Source organism: Pseudopodoces humilis, chromosome 7, assembly GCF_049639895.1.
Source record: "Pseudopodoces humilis isolate 2021_Gansu_Grassland_sample_001 chromosome 7, ASM4963989v1, whole genome shotgun sequence".
Taxonomy (NCBI): Eukaryota; Metazoa; Chordata; class Aves; order Passeriformes; family Paridae; genus Pseudopodoces; species Pseudopodoces humilis.
Window position 1 is genome coordinate 4,119,567 of NC_142206.1, and position 19,410 is coordinate 4,138,976.

At 37.8% G+C, this 19,410-nt stretch overlaps 2 protein-coding genes across 3 annotated transcripts in view; one reads left to right on the forward strand and one right to left on the reverse strand.

Annotated features, from left to right (window-relative positions):
• Positions 1 to 9,246, reverse strand: part of METTL15 (methyltransferase 15, mitochondrial 12S rRNA N4-cytidine) — an 87,941-nt gene extending 78,695 nt beyond the window's left edge. The window contains exons 1-2 of the mRNA XM_014259008.2: positions 8,562 to 9,246; positions 7,607 to 7,886 (exon numbers count right to left, since the gene is read on the reverse strand). Coding sequence (XP_014114483.2) covers positions 7,607 to 7,870 — 264 coding nt within the window. The 5' untranslated portion in view covers positions 7,871 to 7,886; positions 8,562 to 9,246. The remainder of the gene's footprint in view (positions 1 to 7,606; positions 7,887 to 8,561) is intronic.
• A 136-nt stretch (positions 9,247 to 9,382) lies between these two features.
• The window catches only part of KIF18A (kinesin family member 18A), a 30,921-nt gene continuing 20,893 nt past the window's right edge, over positions 9,383 to 19,410 (forward strand). The window contains exons 1-8 of one of the 2 annotated variants that reach the window (XM_005530280.3): positions 9,383 to 9,455; positions 10,335 to 10,721; positions 11,398 to 11,555; positions 12,441 to 12,545; positions 13,493 to 13,603; positions 16,836 to 17,033; positions 18,271 to 18,444; positions 19,324 to 19,398. In XM_005530280.3, the coding sequence (XP_005530337.2) occupies positions 10,394 to 10,721; positions 11,398 to 11,555; positions 12,441 to 12,545; positions 13,493 to 13,603; positions 16,836 to 17,033; positions 18,271 to 18,444; positions 19,324 to 19,398 (1,149 nt within the window). In that variant the 5' untranslated portion in view covers positions 9,383 to 9,455; positions 10,335 to 10,393. Of the gene's footprint in view, positions 9,456 to 9,491; positions 9,577 to 10,334; positions 10,722 to 11,397; positions 11,556 to 12,440; positions 12,546 to 13,492; positions 13,604 to 16,835; positions 17,034 to 18,270; positions 18,445 to 19,323; positions 19,399 to 19,410 lie in introns of those variants that run through there. The other variant, XM_088058373.1, reaches the window with a different exon arrangement.

Consider the following 19,410-nt stretch of genomic DNA (forward strand, 5'->3'; position numbering starts at 1 on the left):
AGTCTGGGAAAAATAAAAAATATTAAAAAAAAACCCAAAAAAACAGACCATACGTTTGCATGACTTCAGATACCTGTTTAAACAACTAGTTTAGTATCTTAACATTTTAATCATCTCTTAACCCAGATTAATTCTGTGCAAAACTACTCCCAACAGTATAAAGCACAAAATAAGAAAACAAAACCTGCAGATATGTCCCATACTCCAACTGTGATCTTCAATTGCTAGTAATATTTTGTGTGATAGAAAAAAGTCTGCATTTCTGTTTGCAAACTCAAATTCAAATATTTAATAAGAAAGCTTAGCCAAAAGGCTGACTAAAGACACACAGTACTAGATGAGAAGGAAATGAGTAGCTACATATATTAATTATCACCCTTTCTGAGAACACAGGCTCACTCAAGTTAAAATTTAAAGGGCTTAGATTACTTTCTGGTGAATTTTATTAGTTTTCCCCAAGAGGTGCAAAGACTAATGCTGTCACAACAGAAATGGAGAGCATATACAGCGTCATTAAGCTGAGTCACCCAAAAGCACTGAATCTTGCTTTATTATAACACAGCATCTTAAACAGTCTCCTGAAGCGCTATCATTTGTTATGTGATAGAACGGTAACAGCAAACTAACCCAGCATCACCAGAAAACAAAATCTGCACATCTGCAGCCGTTTTCAGTAGGCAGACCCTGTTCCCTTGCTGGTCTCTTTGGATGGAGCAGCTGCAGGCTTTCCTTGCTCTACTGCAATAGAGAAAGATGCAGAACAAAGGTGGTGCAAAGTCTTCTACCTGTGACTGCTGGTAACATTTAGGTATGCCTTCAGAGAGCCATGATGCAGGTGGGAAGATGAGGTGGTCAGGCAGATGTGCAAGAACTACAACCTGAAGATTCTTTCCTGTGAAACTCTAGCCATCAACTTACTCTTCCTCTCATCCAAGTGTTCCAGTTATTTTCTCTCTAAAGACCTAATTCTTGAAGGATAAAAAAAGTAAAATCTGAAGCGACTTCTTTACCATGACTCATTCATATCCTGCCATCACTCAGATCCAAATCCACAGATATTTTTCATTTCCTGCTAGCACAGTCTAATCACCAAGCTGTAACACACTGGGCCGGGATGGTCTGGCTGGGTGTCACCTCGGGACTCTCTGTGAGGGGTCCTCAAAAGGGTGGTGAATAAATGAGGGATGGGCACAATTCAGTGACCCAAAAAAAGAATAGTTTAATAGGGAAAACAACAAACACATGATCTGAACAACAATCTGCACCAAGAAGGCCGGGGTCCAGGGTGTGACAGTAACTTACATAAAATAGGTTGGGGCAGAGTCCAAGGGAAAGGGTCCAATAACAAATGGAAATTAGGAATATGTAAAATACTGCAGCAAACTCTAACCAATGATAACAAAGAAACTATGGAACTTTCCAGCAACATTAACATATAACTTTTCAGGGGGCATTGTGGGTGAACTTTTGCTCACCCTAACTAAGGAGATCCTTCTTCCCAGGGCCTGGGGCAAAGTCCCTGACAGACTCCAATACCCAGCAGTACCAACTTCAAAACAGACAACAGTTATGCAGTGCTCTCAAATAAATCACTTGTGTTTTCAGTCATCTGTCCATTTGGAATTTAAGATCCCTGTATTTTTGGAGAGCCCACTACAGAAGTCAGCAAAACAAGAAGACAGTTGAAGAGTGTGACTTGCTCTTCCTCCTCTACTGGTAAACTGTTCAGGAATATCACCTCCTGTCCTGTTTTCCTCTCAGTCCCCTTCTTCCCTCTCATCTTGTGATGGAACTCACACAGATGCAGATACCATAAAACACGTATGACATTTGTCAGCATCACACTATTAAATAATACTCCTTCTACCTTACTATATTTTATTTCAACCGCATGTCACAGCACAGAGCAGTTGGTTGTAAGTCAAGGAACGTAAGCAAATGGGGTCTGCTTTTCCAAATCTGCATGTATACAGTACCATTGTAAAACTGGACAATATTATTATTTAAAATAATAATAAATGCTTGAAGTACTGTCTTTGGCATATCTTAGTCAAAACTGTTGTAATAAATGGAACTGATTCGTGCTAACTAAATCATAACTATTTGGAAAGTTATTATTAGAAGCAATCAAAAGAATCAGTGTTACAAGGTAGATGCACCCCTTTACAGATGTTACATGTTAAAATTGAGGTACAGGATGTAGTTTGGAAGATAAGTGATGTCCCAAGACGAAAACGGCCTTGAGATGGACAAAATTAGAATGACTTTAGGCATAGGGCCTAAAAATTCATTAAATCTAAGACTAATTAGTAGACTTACATAACACAACGCTTAGTATGCACGCACAAACCTGTGAGGCCATCCAGAGACAGCGAGGATGAGTGTGAGCCTTCATCAAAAGACCCCTAAAAGAAGACTGAAGACCCCCTAACAACAAGTGAAGCATGCACCATGAAAAACAGTGATGTAAAGTCAGAAAAATCAGAAATAGGAGGAAACTTACAGGAAGCATTAATGAATATGTATAAGCATACAGTATATGAGTTTAGCTTGAAGTGCTTTGTTTGGTACATGAGGTGGGGTAAGAAACCCCCTCCGTACCCTGATCAGTTTTGCTTATGCTTTAATAATAATTACTGGCAAATTATATATATAAATTGTATTTTTTTTTTCTAAATTGTATTATTTTACTAAATAGTATTCTTTTATACCAAATTACTATTCAATTCACTAAATTGTATTATTTTATACCAAATTATTATACAATTTACTAAATGGTATTCATTTTTAATTAAACTGTTATTAACTCAAGGGACCTAGTTTTCTGAAATTCTAATTTCATTTATAACAATTGTTTTGAAAGTGTTTTCCATTTTCATACACTAACTTCAAAGGCTAACTTCACTAAAAACATCCCTTTTAAAGTATGATTTTAGCCAAGTATTTTAAACAGTGTTATCTGATGAGAATCCATTTAACTAGTTTCCTAGTAGATACATCCAAAAATAAATATACTTCACATATATACACATTCAATGCACATTTTATTACAAACTTCCACACACAGCTGTGATCTGAAGCCTGGCTAGACTCTTCCTGATATTTACAATATGTGCAGCCAGGACATCAGGCAAGATCAGTGACAGAAAAAATACACAGGAACTACATGGTCAACTGAAACAACTCTCAATATGCCCCAGAACACTCAAGTACCATGGGAAAAAAAGGTGTGTTCTGTAATTCCTGGAGTATTTTCAGAATGACTCTACATTAATTTATTGACTCTTGTAAGTTTCTGTATCTTCTTTTTTATAACAATCACTACAAATCTCATTGTGCTGCTGACAGACAAAAATTAGCCATAAAATTTGCATATGGAAAGATATTTTCAGAATGCTTCTCACAAAAAAAATAGTTGTTTCTACAATAAAGAACATTATGCAAATCAATTGCTTTATGTCACCTTATTCATTTTACAAATCCAGTGAAAAGCAGGCTAAAACAATAAAAACTTATTACTATGTCCGTGTGTGTAGTGCTTTTCCAGAACAATTATTTCATCATTTATCTCATGATGCAAGTAATACTCCCTTCCAAACTTGGTATTTTGGCTGCATTTTACAAAAAAACTCATACAAGTTGAAAAGCCAGAATTAATTTTTCCAGATCCCTTTTCAATTCCTCTTTATTTTGGACACCTGGCAGAAAACTTCAGTTTGGAGAACCTCTAGTATGAACGAGTCATTCCAGTTATAGATGATTTGCAGATGGGTTTGGAGGTACTATGGTAAGAACCCTGGTCACCAGCACAGTCATGTAACTATTTATATACAACAATACTTGGCAACCTTGGTCACAAAACAGAAGTCTCCTCTGCAGGGTGCTGTACAGAGAAAGGTTATTTTTGCCTTAAAGCATTTATAGTCAGTACAAGGCAGAAAGATAATATTGATGTATGGACAAGAATACAGAGAAACGAAGACAACCATTGCAGAACTGACTCTGCTTTCTCATGCCAGAAGTCTACCTCAGCTTTCTTCCAGTGTCATCTATCACTCGACTAACAAGCTCTGTAGAAGAGGAAGGAAACAACCATGCTCCAGATCAACATCCAACAGTAGCAACAGAACCTCCAGGAGGTGAAAAGCTACTGTCTTCAAACTTGAACCCCAGAGCTCAAGTAGCACTTCACTCACAACAAAACAATATCTGAGTGTCAGCAATGTCTTATACTTCCTTCCTGTTATTTCAGAAGTCCATGCTCACACTCCTCCTGAAAAAGAATCATTTGATGTTTGGATGCATGAAAATGTTAACTATCCTGAAAACAAAGCAGTGTGTACCTGAAAGAGCAAAAGGAAAGGTCATGGCAAAGCTGCACGTTTTCAGGAATTACTTGTCTGTCTAGAAACTAAGTATAACACATGATTTCCAAGACTAAAAGGATACTTCCTTCAATGAATGCCAAGTAGTAAAAAAATCTGAATAACATTATGGAAAATCAAAAGGGAAATACCCACACTAAGCCCTGGCTAACTCAAGATGATGACAGACGAGATCTCTTTGGGGAAAATAACTGCCTTCTTTCTTTCTATACAAATTAACATAATGACATAAAAAAAACATCTACTATTAACTGCTTCTGATAAACCACTTAAACACTGGAGAAAATGGAAAGGTCTCACTCTTTATTTCTCACCTCAGGTTTGACCACCTACCATTTAATTTCCAGATACTAAAAAAAAAAAGGCATCTAGAACTATCATAAACCAAATAATACTAGTACAGCTTCTAGTATCTTCATTATGGTCTCTTCTAGATCATACTCAACCATAGGTAAAATCAGTCATATAAAACCATAGATATCATCAGATTACAGGCTTCCCCATATAGTCTGAGTATGGTATAATATTTGCTTTTCTTCTAGCTGGAGTTAAAATATTATGTATAGAAGTATTTGTTGGTGCTGGAGCACTATCATTTCCAAGAGCTTTGCAACTGAAAAACTTTAAAGATTCACATAAGAGCAGTTAAAATTTCAGAGTTAAAATTTCATCCTCTGGCATTCATACTAGAACTCACTGCTATTGTAATTCTTTTACTTAACATTATAGCCACACTATGTGGAAAAGATCCACATCTCTAGTTAAAAGACAAGTGATAATTGCAAAGAAAAAAAATAGCAAAAAGTAGGCTGAAAATGGGGGAAACCTGCTTCTGGATGTCCAAACATTTATTCAAAATATGTCTGGTTCTTTAAAAGAACAGAGAATTGTCCAGACAACTGTAAAAACATTGGTCAGGTATTTGCAAACAACACTCCTGGACTGAGAAGATTAAAATGTAATCAATACAGTAATCCTAAAGAGGAAATTATGTGTGGACTTATTTCAACAGACTTTCCATTGAGAAGTCAGGTAGCTTGGTTGTAGTCTTCGCTTCAAAGACAGGACTACTACAGGGAATTTTGTGAAACAAGGCAATAAAAGAAGATTCAAAGATAAATGGAAGTATTATTGCTCAAACTCCTGAAAAACAGATTCCCCAAAGGAAACAATCAACAAGAATATTCAGTGGGAGGGCACTAACATCTTTATCTCAGTGGTGACTCACTCTTAAGTAACACTTATTTTCGTAAGAACCTCTATAAGTAAAATGAAAATCCCCTTCAAGTGACCATAACGATAGGGAGAACATCATCTTTCTAATTAGATTTTCTTTATATTGGTAACTCCTTGTCTTAGGACACAGGAAGAAATAGAGGTCCAAATCAGCTATTTTATAACAAAGAATATAACTCTATTAAAGCCGAGTACAGGAAATCTCTGTGCGCGTAGGAGAGAATAAAGCAGAGAAACTAAATTCAAGATCAGTGCACTACCTCACCTGTCCACAAAATAAAGTGTTTATTGACTTCCTGTCATGACTGTAATCTTAAAAATGTAAATTTATATGACATTCCCAGTTGGCATCCATGTTCATACAAACTGATTACCACCACTCTCAACCCATGTTCAAAATTTCATTTACACTAGCAAAACTCAGTTGACACATTGCATCCTTTTGCATACTTATTTTTCAAGGCTTCAGAAAGTGCTGCAAATACATACAGAAAAAGAAAAATGGAAGTGCTGAACAGTTTCCAGTTTCAATCATGCTGAACAGGTTAGCAGTATTATAAATGCTTCTGTTTGAGGTAAACACACTTGGGCTCTCTTATAGCAGTCATTAGCAGTTCACTACTAGCTTAGGAATTTGAAAAATTATGTATACACAGACCTGAAAAAATCCCACCCCAATAATAAGCTATTTTACATCAATAAATATTTAAATTAGAAAGTCTTCGGGGCAGTAATAGTTACTCTCCACAGTTCATAACCTTGAATAGTTTCTTTTACAGGTGCTGTTGCCAAGTAAGGTTTTCTACATCAACAAGGAGTTTAATGAATGCTGACTTTATCAGGCTCTTCTTATCTAAGTAAAAACTTAAACAACTGGAAAAAATATTTCACATAGTGTATCACAGTTTATATGTTCATTTATTACGTGAAAATGTCATCATAGTTCTGACATCAGAATAAAATCTGAACTCAAAGTTCCTTATGTATTTCTCTAATTTTGGTATCTTCAACAGTAAAACACATGCAAGAGCAATGTGTATGTTAATATATATCAACACTATTTGCATTTTCACTGCTTCTTCAAAGATTTAAAGTGATACACAGGGCAACACAACAAGATTTGACTGCATTTGACTGAATCCACCTCAAACTTGCTATATCACTTTGCCACTGTTGGATCATGCTGTTCTCAAATAAAAATAAAAACATACAAACACCTTTCTACTCTTTTACCTATTGTTTCAGTCTTTGTAGTAAAACCACACATTGATAAGCCTAAATTAGTGAGATATGGAGCTAACATAAACACTAAAATCACAGGTGAAAGTATCTGAAATGCAAACCTTATTTAAGAGTTTACATTATTTAAAAAATCCTTTCAAGTTAAGACCACCCAGCCAAAAAACATTTCACTGTGTTTTCATGTTTTTCAAGGACATGTGTAACCATATACTTGGTAGTCCACATGCAATGTAAAGAGATCAATACAGCAGTGCAGAGTCCTGAACTTCCCCAGACACCAAAAGCAAAACTACTTACAGTACCATACCCAAATAAGAAGGTTTGAACTAGTTCCATGCTAATGAGGCTAAACAATTTTTAAAACCTACATACTTACTACCTCTTATACAAGAGGAAGAAGGTTTTTAAGAAACTGATGAGGTAACCATTCATAATAACTCCCCACTACTATGAGTAATTAACATAACCTTAAGAATACACTAGTGCAATTCAAAAAGACAAGCACAAAAGCAACAGAATAGTCAAATATGAGTTTTAATAAATACCACCTACTGGGGATTCAGGCACACAGACACCAGAATTTTATTAGGTAATTAATACAGAGTCTTAATTTGAACTTCAGATGTAACTGATAGTTTAAGAGCATCCCTTTATTCCTCTGACCAAAAGTTATCCTTACACTCCACAAATTTTTCTGCTGGACTGGTAATGGATGACAAATGTTAATTAATCATTTAACTCACCTGACCTGGCTGAGGGGCTAAACAATTAACAACCTCCTCCAGCATCACTGGTATGTGCAGTCTTCCAAAATTACTGTTTTCTGTACTTTGAGGCATCTCTTCAGTTTCACATTTCTGGACAGTTTGTTCCTTTGACTCACAGTCAGAAAGCTTTTCTGATGAAGAATGGATCCTTCTGGCCAAAACAGCCACATTTACTGAATTCAGTTTCAAGTTATGCAGAAACAAACATTTGCAAACTTGGCGCAGATTTTGAGATAACATTTTGGAGTTGATCAACCTAGAAGAGCAGTAGATGTTGGGAATTACTTTCAAATACTTGAAATAGTGTATCTGTTTAAATAACAAAGCAGAAATGCTATAGGCAAAGCTATACACATCCCAACTTGGGCAGCTTTATAGATATGTCAGCAAAACATTTTCAGAACTTCCAATATTATCTACAGTTCAATCATGTTCAAGCAATAAGCAGGTTCTTTTCACTATCAGATTTTAATACATGCTTTTCTTGAATTTACCTTCCCAGAGGCTACCAATATTTTGCCTGTATAAGAATAAGCTGAGAAAGTTACTCTCCTGACAATTTCAGCTTTAGCTGGACAGTAATTCCCCCACCTTAAAAGCATGTATCGCTCTAACTTTGAATAGGCACACAGACGTGAGGTTTTGCAGCAAACCATAGTGTGTCTACAGAAAACATGTATTACCATAAACCAAAACCAAGACCAAAACCGTGCTGGTTTTGTCTGGGGTGAAGTCGATTTTCCTCACAGTGGCTAATGTAGGGCTGTGTTTTGGATTTCTGCTGAACACAGCAGGGAGGAGACACAGCTGGGCCAGGTGACCCAAAAGCACTGAAGGGATATTCCAGATCAAATGACATCATGCTCCATACAGAACGTGGGGAGAAGAGGATGTTTGGAGTGATGGCACTTTCTTCCCAAGTGACCATTACCTGCCATGGGGCCCTTTGAAGATGGCTGAGCTCCTGCCTGCCCGTGAGAAGTAGCGAGTTAACTCCTTGGTTTGCTCCGCTTGTCTGCACAGCTTCTGATTTACCTATAAAACTCTCTTTATCTCAGCCCCCGAGTTTTCTACCTTTTTACCCTTCCCTCCCCAGTCCCACTGGCGAGGGAGTGAGGAGCGGCTGGCTGGGGCTAAACCACTATATGCCATAATCTTAATCACACTGACCCACACTGGTACGAGTGGCCAACACGAGGCTCATGCTTTGCTTACGATCACCCTCGTTCTACACAACTGGAGGTATTTTTCTGAGAAGTGAGGAGGAAGTGTGCTTTATAACAGCACACGTCTTAAGGGGCACTCGGGCACAAGTGGAGGCTGCCGCCTCAAGATCGGGACTCGTACTAAAGCAGAAAGTAAAGGCAGCGGGGACAAAAATCCCACTCCTCAACACTTTTTTATCAGAGGAGACCGCAAAAGCGTCAGCAGCCCGCACGCCGCTCCGCGCCAGGCCCCGCGCCGGGGTGCAGGAGGAAGAGGCTGGGGATGTGCCTGCCCGAGTCGGGCTGGCGGGACACGCAGAGCCAGAGGCCGCTGGCTGGCTGGTTCTCCCTCCCTCGCTCCCGTCTGCCTGCCTGCCTGCCTGCCTGCCTGCCTGTCCGTCTGGCTGTCCGTCCGTCCGCCCCGGCCGTGCCCCCCTCCTTTCCCTCCCTCACGGCCGCCCCGCGGACGCCGCGCGCCCGTCAGCCCCGCGCACTTACCGGTGGCGCCGGCGCTCTGCTGACGTCACGGGGGACAGCCAATAAGGAGGCGAGGAGGGCGGCCTGCTTGTGTTTGAATTCGGCGGCCGGTGGATGGCGGTTGGCGCGGCCGCGGCCCGCGGGTGAGTCCGGGGAGCGAGCCCGGGGACGGGCACGGCCCGGGGAGCGAGCCCGGGGACGGGCACGGCCCGGGGAGCGAGCCTGGGGAGCGAGCCCGGGGACGGCTGAGGGCAGGGAGCGCGGGTGAGAGCGGGGAGGGCCCGGCGCGGCCCGGACGATGAGTGCCGGGGTAGGCGTCTCCGTGGCAGGCACGGGGGGGATTCTCTAGCCGTCGGGCCGGGCCTGGAGGTGTGCCCGAGAAAAAGCTGTCTGCGGTGGGGTAAGGAGCGGGTCTGGGGGGCGGCTCGGCTGAGAGAGGGCGAGCTGGCCCTGGAGCGGCAAGAGCTTCACTGATAGCCTTTACTGTCCGCTTTAAAGGGTTGAACCCTTAAAAGCCCGCTGTTAACGCCAAAAAATGGGTTATTTAAAGGTAATTCCATTTTGGTATCGGTTACTACATCCCGTGCGAGGCACGTTAACGTAAATCCCGGTTAAACTCTCTTTAAATCCATGTGCAGCGTGACTATATCAATCGAGGGACAGCAACATAGGCAGCTCCTATTTGTGCTGAAGAACAAAAAAACCCTATTCGCTGTAGTCTACAGAAATATGATATCTCATCTGAAGGTTTGGTGGAGGAAAGGAAAGCCTGTAGGTCATTGAGAAGTTTAAATTCTAGAATAAGCTTAAGAATTTACTGTGGAAGTGCTAGTTGGCTTTCTGAAAGCTGTGCTGCAATAAGTCATCTTTGGAGGCCAGTTACAGTGTTTCCCAAAGTCTCACTGCCATTGGGACAGTCCATTGACAGGTGGTGGGTGGATCCAGCATAGGTGCCTGATGAAATTTGTGAACTGTTTGAAGAGTGATTATGTTGCAAATAAAAGCTGTCTCGTCAATTGCAGAAAAGAGTCAGCTGCTCGATCTGAAAGAGTGTTGGAAGTGAAGCTGGAGAGCAGAAGAGATGACTCCTGCCAAGGAAGAAGATGTCTGTAGTCATGTGAAAGTGGTAGTCCGTGTCCGTCCAGAGACCCAAAAGGAAAAACAAGGCAGCTTTAGCAGGGTTGTCCGTGTTATTGACCAGCATGTATTGGTCTTTGATCCAAAGGAGGAAGAAGTTAGCTTTTTTAACAGGAAGAGGGTGACCCACAGGGATATTAACAAAAGACAAAGGAAAGATCTTAAATTTATGTTTGATGCCATTTTTGATGACAATTCTTCCCAGCTGGAAGTGTTTGAGCATACTACCAAAACTCTAATTGATGGCTTCCTGAATGGATATAACTGTACAGGTAACTTTGCTACTTATCTTCTTTAATTAAAAAACGTAAGTGAATGTTTCAAAGTTTCTGCCATTCTGTCCAATGGCTGCAGAGGCATGAAAAAAGGCTGAGATAGAAATAAAACATTGTGGTTTAATTCACAGATGTGAAAGGCTGACTTTTTAGCACATGGAAGTTAGGATAGCTATACTCTATTTAAAAAAAAAAAAAACAACTTGTGTTAAGGTTAGAATAGACTTAGGAATTTTATCTGAAGTATATGTGCTAATGGCAGTCCTCTAGAGTTATTCAAGCAGAAGCAGTTGTGTCACTGAATGTGTGGTAACCTGCTTTATGAACTCTTAAAGATCTTGGAGTTTTTTAATTGGCTACTGGAATGTGGTGAGGAAATTAAATGCCTATCAGCAATAAGCTGATGGCTTAGGGTTATGAGAGTAAGTAAATAATATTTTCATGCAATGTGTGAATGAGTTTTGAACTGAAAATTCAAAAATGTTCTTTTGAAATATCTCTCTCTAATTACAGATATGAAAGGTAAATCCTAAGTAAGAAATTTGATCTATTTATGAAGCAGTTGTGCAGAATGACAGAGGTCTATGAATGTTCATTTGACTTTTGCGCTTCTGAGTGGCTTACAAATAAATGACGAATTTTCACTTTGTTGTGTTTTTTGGGGAAAATTCAGTGCTTGCATATGGTGCAACAGGAGCTGGAAAGACTCACACAATGTTAGGTTCTCCTGAAGATCCTGGAGTCATGTATTTAACTATGATGACACTTTATAAACGCATGGATCAAATAAAAGAAGATAAAACATGTGATGTTGCTGTCTCTTATTTAGAGGTGAGTTCCTGCATTTGGTATGTTGCTTTTAATAAGTCATATTTTATAAATAAAGACAAGCTGGTTTTGCTTTCCTCTGGTCCTTTCTGGGGCTTGACAAAATCTGTCCTTATAGGAGTGGAACTGTATTGTGCTCTCCAAAACTTGGTGCTCGTAGGCTGCTCTCACTGTTTTATAGAAGGCTGCCCAAAAACAGCAACTGCTTTTAATTCATTTTCTGAATACTCATGATTTGTGTCTTGCTGATCAGTTATGTGCCTCTGAACATCTGTTGATTTGTACAAGAAAATATCATTTTGTTTGTACAAGAAAATATCATTTCAGGGTAACATTTTAGGACTTCACAGTAACATCCCATAAGCACTGTGAAGAAGCGCTACAAAATGATGTTCTGTTTTTACAAGTAAATATTTTGGCACTGCTGCTGAGTGGTGTCAGTAAAATGGTTATCTTTTTAGCTCCCTCAAAGTCTTAATGGACTCCAGTTGGTATTTGGGAGGGGTGGAAGGAGGTGGGGAAGGTTTGCATTGCCATATGCTTTCACAGACCAAGAAATAAGACATTTAAAAATTTTAACAGAAGTAGACTTGAACTAAAAAATATCACTGAAGTATGGATAGTGATGTACTGGTTTTTGTAAAAAAAAAGGTAATTTGCTTTCAATAAAGAATGAAGATTATTTACTAGAAATAATTCTTTCTAAAATCTAAAAAAAAAAAGTGAATTGAATATTTTAAGCTCAGTATAGGAAAAATGTAAAAAAATTATAGCATGAATTCACTGCTTTATCTTAAAGGAGTATTAAAAAAGACCAGTCATTTCTATTTATTTAATTCTGTCAGCTATGGGAAGATATTTTAATAAAATCTAAATTCCCTTTCAAAGGTTTACAATGAGCAGATACGTGATCTGCTTGTCAAATCTGGACCTCTGGCTGTTCGTGAAGATGGCCAGCAAGGGGTGGTGGTTCATGGTCTGACATTGCATCAGGTATGTAAATATCTATAGAAACTTAAAATATGCTTGAAATAGTTGAGAAACATTCCCATTGTTCTGAGAGTTGTATGGAATTTGGTAATTTCCTAGTGGGCTTTTTTCTGGTCATAAGCACCAGAAACTTGCAAATCTATTAATTAGTTAAAATTAACATTGTGGAAAAAAAACCTGCTAGTCTTATTGAATGCAAATATAGATGCATTCAGTCCTTGTTATCAAAAGGGTGTCATTGGCTTGATGCTCGTCCAGCAGATTTTGGAAAATTTCTTTTTTGGCTAAAATATCTTGGCACTGCTTTCATTAACATCTTGGAGTGATCTACACTGCTGTGCAGTCTAAAGGTTGTTTTTGTTTGTAAATAACCATGTTTGGAAAGTTCTATGTTGCATTACTTCTCCAGGCCAGCACAGCAATTCTTTGGGAAGATCAGTGATAGAACTTAGTTTTCCAATCTGAAAATCAATTCCTGTGGACCTATTTTATTGCAGCTTTCTTGTGTATGTTATTACATGCTGTGGCAGGAAACAATATTCTAAGTTTGGCTAGCTCTGTGAACATCCTTCTTCCCAGACCTTGACTCTTGTGAGGAAAAAACTTGTACTAATGCATTAAATAGTGATATACTAATTTATGTCCAGACATTCTTGAAAGAGGCTGATTCTGACTATGGAGAATCTTTCAGATTTGTTTAAATTCTTTACTAAAAATATTTTCTGATTTAAGTTGCTGCACTTAAGTGCTTTCTTTTCATAACTTACTGTTTTCTAGCTGAGAATGTTTGAAGTCCTTCAATTTCTCTTACTTCTAGGTAGCTAAAATTTTAAGTTTGTTTTTTTTTTAAGTTGAATGTTCATGTAAATGTATTTTAGAATCAGTGTATTCCTATAGTTGGTAGAAAAGAGAAAAAAAACTTGTATTTGTCTTGTGCTCTGTTCTTAAAGCCTAAATCAGCAGAGGAAATCCTTCAGATGTTGGATTATGGAAATAAAAATAGAACTCAGCATCCCACAGATGTGAATGCTTCCTCTTCCAGATCCCATGCAGTCTTTCAGGTAAGGTGATACAGCCAATAAATGGTGGTCATTACTGTGAGTTGCAGTTTTTATTTAAAGTTGGATACAATGTAAGCTTTTACTTTTAAACTGTGTTGAGCCTTAGTTTGGGGAAGAGAGGCTTGAAGTTTGTTTTCTCTTCTTGTTAACTCCTAATTCCTTGGAAGTATGTAATGGTTCTTAGTGTTTATGTTTGAAAAAAATTAATTTAATGAAAAGATCTCTAATTCCAATTGTTTGAACTTATTACATATAAAATATGTACTTATGCCTTCTTAACTTATATTCCTTAGAAGAAATATTTTTTCTGTAAAATGGTAGTTTAAAGCTTTAATATACTTCCATATTGTAATCTTATAACTGTTATTGATTTTTTTTAATGCTTTCTGGTTTCATGGTGCTTGGAATAACGCTGGGAAAAATAATTTACAGAATGCTGTTATGTCTGACTATAAACTAAGAATCTCAAGTAGTACTTTCTTATTTTACTTTCTTGGTTAATGTTAACTTTTACAATAAAGTGATTTCCTAATATCCTGGTATGGATCAGGTTTTAGAAAATTGAAATTATGATTCTTAGTTTTCAGAAATTAGGTTTGAATGAGTTGTACAAATACTCACAGATTTTTGGTGTTGGCTACACTGTCTTATTCTTCTAGCTTCTCTTTTTAGATACAACCTGTGATATGTAAAAACTGGTCCTGTTTTTAACTTGTCCATCAACAATGTCTTTTTTTTTTTTCCTGTTTGCTGTTACATACTGCAAAGCAGTATCTTGACTTACTCATTTGTTCTGCTCTGGGTTGAAAAACATTAAAATACATTTGATTCTGGTCCTTGAATCACTTAACTGTTGGGAAGTTCTTAACAGTATCTGTAGATTTAGATAATGCTAAATAACAATAGCAAATTTTTAAAAAACACACAAAAGCCATTGCCACTCTAAAAGCTTCTGTTTTCCTATATACCTTACATTTATGTTTCAAGTTGCCCTTCCTGTTTTTAATTTCCCCTGAGGTCTGCCCTTGTGGTTTGTACATGGTTGCACAAAGACTTGTTTTGAAGTAGTTTGGGTTGAGAGCTGCATTGTCATGTATGTGTGCTGCTTTTGGAAAGGCTCAAGGTAGGATGCTACAGACAGATCAGAGTGAACTGCTGATTTGTTTGTTTACTTCCTGGGCTGGGCCTACCTCCCTCACCTCTACTTAGGAAAAAGCTCTGGATTTTATTATCTAGCAGGCTTTTTCTTAGTACTTTTCTAAAAGTGGCAAGCAATTAAATAAATCACTTCAGTTTCTCGTATATTTCAACAAATCTGTGACATTCTGCATAACAGAATTGTATCTTTATTTCCAGAGATGTAAGTGATGAGAAATCCCCAATGCTGTCGTGATTGCTCTTTATTTTTAATGTTTCAATTATTTTAAGAGTTGCTTTTTTGTAGAGATGTGTTATTTTTGGCTTTTCTTGTTAACTTTATGGGTGCAGGATATTTTTTGAAACTGACTCAGAAATCCGTAAGTCTTGGCCCAGGACATTCTGAGCTGATTTTAGAGATGCAAGTTTTGCCTTACTGTACCATATGTCTTAGGTTTGAAATATCTATCTGGGTCAGGCAATTACTGCATCTGAGAGGAAAATCTGAATTGCCACACTGTTCTATTGAGAGTGTTCTGCTTTGGGGCATTTCCTGTATCTTTTGAATTTTTACAAAAGCTTGAGTCATGCAATGTAGTTTGGCTGTCACTCTACCTTTCCCTGCTTCATTAATGATAGTTACTGTGTTGTTCTGGTAGTGAGTTCCCAGCCTGAGGTTCTATTTTTTTGTCTATTATACTGGAAACAGTTAAACTGAACTTAGTTGTACTGTTTGATATAGAAACATATCTATTTGAAATAGATTTACATTTCATGGCAACTCATAAGAATTTTATTTTATTCATTCACAATACTTGTCGATCTGTTTTCTGTTACAAGGTACTATGATGATTTTATTTCTCATGCACAAAGTTTAAAGCTACAGAAGTACTGAGATACTGTCTTTAATAGTTACCTTATATGGGAGCTCTTTCCTAATTCACTGTCCAGAAGGGTATCCATGAATATGTCAGTAACCATTAGCCATATTAACAAATGGCAAGGAACTCAACACAAAGAAGGGAAAATATCTTTAGATGGTTTTGTACTTTTTCAGTATAACTTTTGGTACTTACTGACTGTATGTTTTGCCTTCTTCCTTATATACCTGAAGAAAATATCTTCTCCAGCAGAAGCACTTAGTTCTTTGTACATCTTTGTACTGTGAAAATTTCAGGAAAGACAGGATTAAGGGGAACAAGAGGCTTCAGGAGGAATCACATTTGAAAAGATCCTGTAGTGTATTTTCAGAGCAGTAAATGAGTATTGTTTCCTATTAATGGAAGTTACAATTAAATCTAAATCAGTGAAAGGTCAGCCTTTTCGTGGTTTATCCCTATACATCTCTTTATGGTGTACTCCTAAATGTGCATTTAAAAAAGGAACACCTATTTCAATTTAAAGTTCAGGAATGCTGAACTTTAGTGCAGAAGAATCAAGAGCTGTGAAATTCATTTTCCCTGTAAAAAAAATCACTTATCTTTGCTGCAGGCTGTGAGCATGGGCCAGTTGGTCACTTAATCCTCTGCAGCAGGATGGGAGAGAGTATCAGAAGCAAGAGGAGGAGGTGCCTTGTGGTTCACTTAAACGAAGGGAACGTGGCAGGGGGGCAGTTACTTGCCACCATCAGACCACCCATTCCTCATGCAGTGACTACTCAGAGCAACCTTCAGTCAGTTGGGGCCAGCTGTTTGCTTGCAACCTCTTGCCCATTGCCTTGACACCATACAACTGCTGTTCAGCTAAAGCTAATCACCAGTGTGTGTTACCAGCACTGTCTGGGTCCCAGTACATGGGCTGCTGCACAGAAAATTAACTCCACCTCAAACTCACTGCAGCTATGCTCTGCTTCTTTCCTTACTAATAGATGAAATAAGGGACTTTAGAAGGTGTCATAAATGGTTTCACTATTTTTCATTGGACTGAACTGCCTGTTGACATTAGCTTTGTGCTAAAAGGTTTGACTTGGATTTTGAGAATGATTCCAATGTAAATGCCTTAAAATAGTTGTTAAACTATGAAATTAATTTACCGCTTAGATTGGTTAGTGGTTACTTTTTAATTATTTTCTATTTTCTTTTTTTTTTAATTGTAGATTTACCTACGTCAGCAAGATAAAACAGCTAGTATAAATCAAAATATTCGTATTGCCAAAATGTCTCTCATTGACCTGGCAGGATCTGAACGTGCCAATGCAACAAGTGCCAAGGGGGCTCGTTTTGTAGAAGGAACAAATATTAACCGGTCCCTGCTTGCTCTTGGAAATGTCATTAATGCACTGGCAGATCCAAAGGTATGTTCTGATTTCCCATGCAGTCTTTGCCTCACAGAGTTCTGAAAACATTGTAAAAAGTGCAATGTTGATTGAATACTGTTGTTTACATTGTTGATGCTACTCACATCATCATTCTTATATAAGAATGTCTTAAGGGTTTCCACCATCATATCTGTGATAGCTGAGAGAGAGAGAATTATCAAAAATGATGTGCAGCTGCCTAAGGATAGTGTCAAAGATGAGTGGCACCTGCTTTTCTTACCTACCTTCTTCAAAATCAAGCATATATAGAGAAGCTTGCATGAGTACATGAATAAACTTATGATTAACCTTTAATCTTAGGGGGAAGCAGCTTTTATAGGATAAAACAGCACCTCTTCCAAGTTGTTCTGTTGGGATCTCACATCCATCCATGCACACACATCCCTGCTTAAAGCAGTGAGTCACTCTCCTGATCTGGCTCACCACCTCAAGGCATGGAAGGGGTACAATTGTGTAGGACAATGACAAAACCTCCTGAACATTTCCATAAGTAAAGTCCATTGTCTACCATAAAACTCTTTTTGCCCTTCTGCTCAACTACCACATTCCTCCTTCAAATATACCAGGAGAAAATCAGATTTAATTTCTCTTCCTGATGCTGCATGTCCTCATTACCATCTTGTTGGAGGGGAGGGTGGAGTTTAAAACCTGTATCTCAGACGTATGAAAGAATCACGTTTATTTGATGTGGAATTGGGTTCCTAGTGATCAAAGTTAGTATCATAAAATCAAAATTCTGTAGCTTCACAATGCAGAGTATGTGTTCCCTGGAAAGTTGTGAAATCTACATCCTTGGAGGTAATCAAAACTCTACTGGGCACAGTCCTTGCCATCTTTACTCCAGCTGACCCTGCTTTGAGCAGAGAGACTGAACAAGAGCAATTTTAGAGGTCTTTCCCCGTCTGGATGGTTTTGTAAACTGAAAGTAGTTTAATGTAACAGTAACAGTTTTTCTGTTTGTTGCCCATCACAAAAATAGGAGTTACAAATCCAGACATCAGAAAGTAACCTAGCTAATACATGTGTTGTAAAAGTGTTGAACAGTTCCACCAGGCTTAAACTGTTTAAGATGTATAGATACTTCAAAGAAAAATTTCTTGTGTCAAAGAAAAGTTTTATGACTGTTTGTCATGTTTTGTGTTACTGTTGAAATTCTAAGCAGACTTTAAGCTACACTTAACTAAATCATAAAAATATGTATCACTCTTTTTAGAGCAAGAAACACATTCCTTATCGAAACAGCAAGCTTACTCGTTTACTGAAGGATTCTCTTGGAGGAAATTGCCGAACAATAATGATAGCTGCTATTAGCCCTTCTTCTTTGTTTTATGATGATACCTATAATACTCTTAAGTATGCAAACCGAGCAAAGGATATCAAGTCTTCTGTGAGTATATTGGTATTTATTAATCTCTTGTCAAAGTACAATAATGTAGTATTAAAAGAAAAGTAATTTCTTTTGGAATAGTATATTTTCCTTTTGTCTCAAAATTTTGTTCTGTTACATCTTCTTTCTTTACAGTCAGCTTTTCCTTATCTGATGGGTGTAGTAGATACATAGTAGATCCTAGATCTGGCCTAAAAGCAACATAAATTCATTAATGAGATGATGCTGCCAGTTTGAAACAGGTTGTTTTGTGAGCATGCAATTTAGAAATAATCCTCAGCTGGTAGAATTCATGTCCTTTTTTAGTATCTTGCTATTACTTTCTCAGAGAACTATCAAGTATATTAAAGGAATTTCTGAACAGTTGTACAAGAGCCAGTCCAGGTTTGTACAGGTAGAATTCAGCCAGAGTCAAGAAGCTAAGTGAGATTGTCTTAATAAATGAAAAGCTGGAATGTTCTGTTTCTGCTCTCTATTGTTTAATTTTATTTTTCATATTCTTTTTTATTACAGCTCCTAATTCTTTTTATGTACTACAGGGTTCACTGTAGTTTCCATTTGTTGCTTACTTAAAGGTAGCTTTTATAATGAAATGCATAAGATAGACATTTAAATAGTAAAACTAATCTGAATAAATGCAAAACATGCTTGCGTATATAAATGTAATTATTCTTGGTTTGTTGAGGGAAATGTCCTGGCCATGGGTGTGCAACTGATGGCAGCAAAAGCTGACAGTCATATACTCGCTGTGCAAGTCAGGATTTTATTAATCTCTTTCCTCATAATATACTGTAACTGTGTAGTACATATACACAATGTGTTTATTATGCATGAAAATATGATGCAGATGCCTTTAAATTCTAAATTGTTTCTTTACAGTTGAAGAGCAATGTTGTTAGTTTGGACAGTCACATAAGCCAGTATGCTAAAATTTGCAATGAACAAAAGAAAGAGGTATGTAAAAAA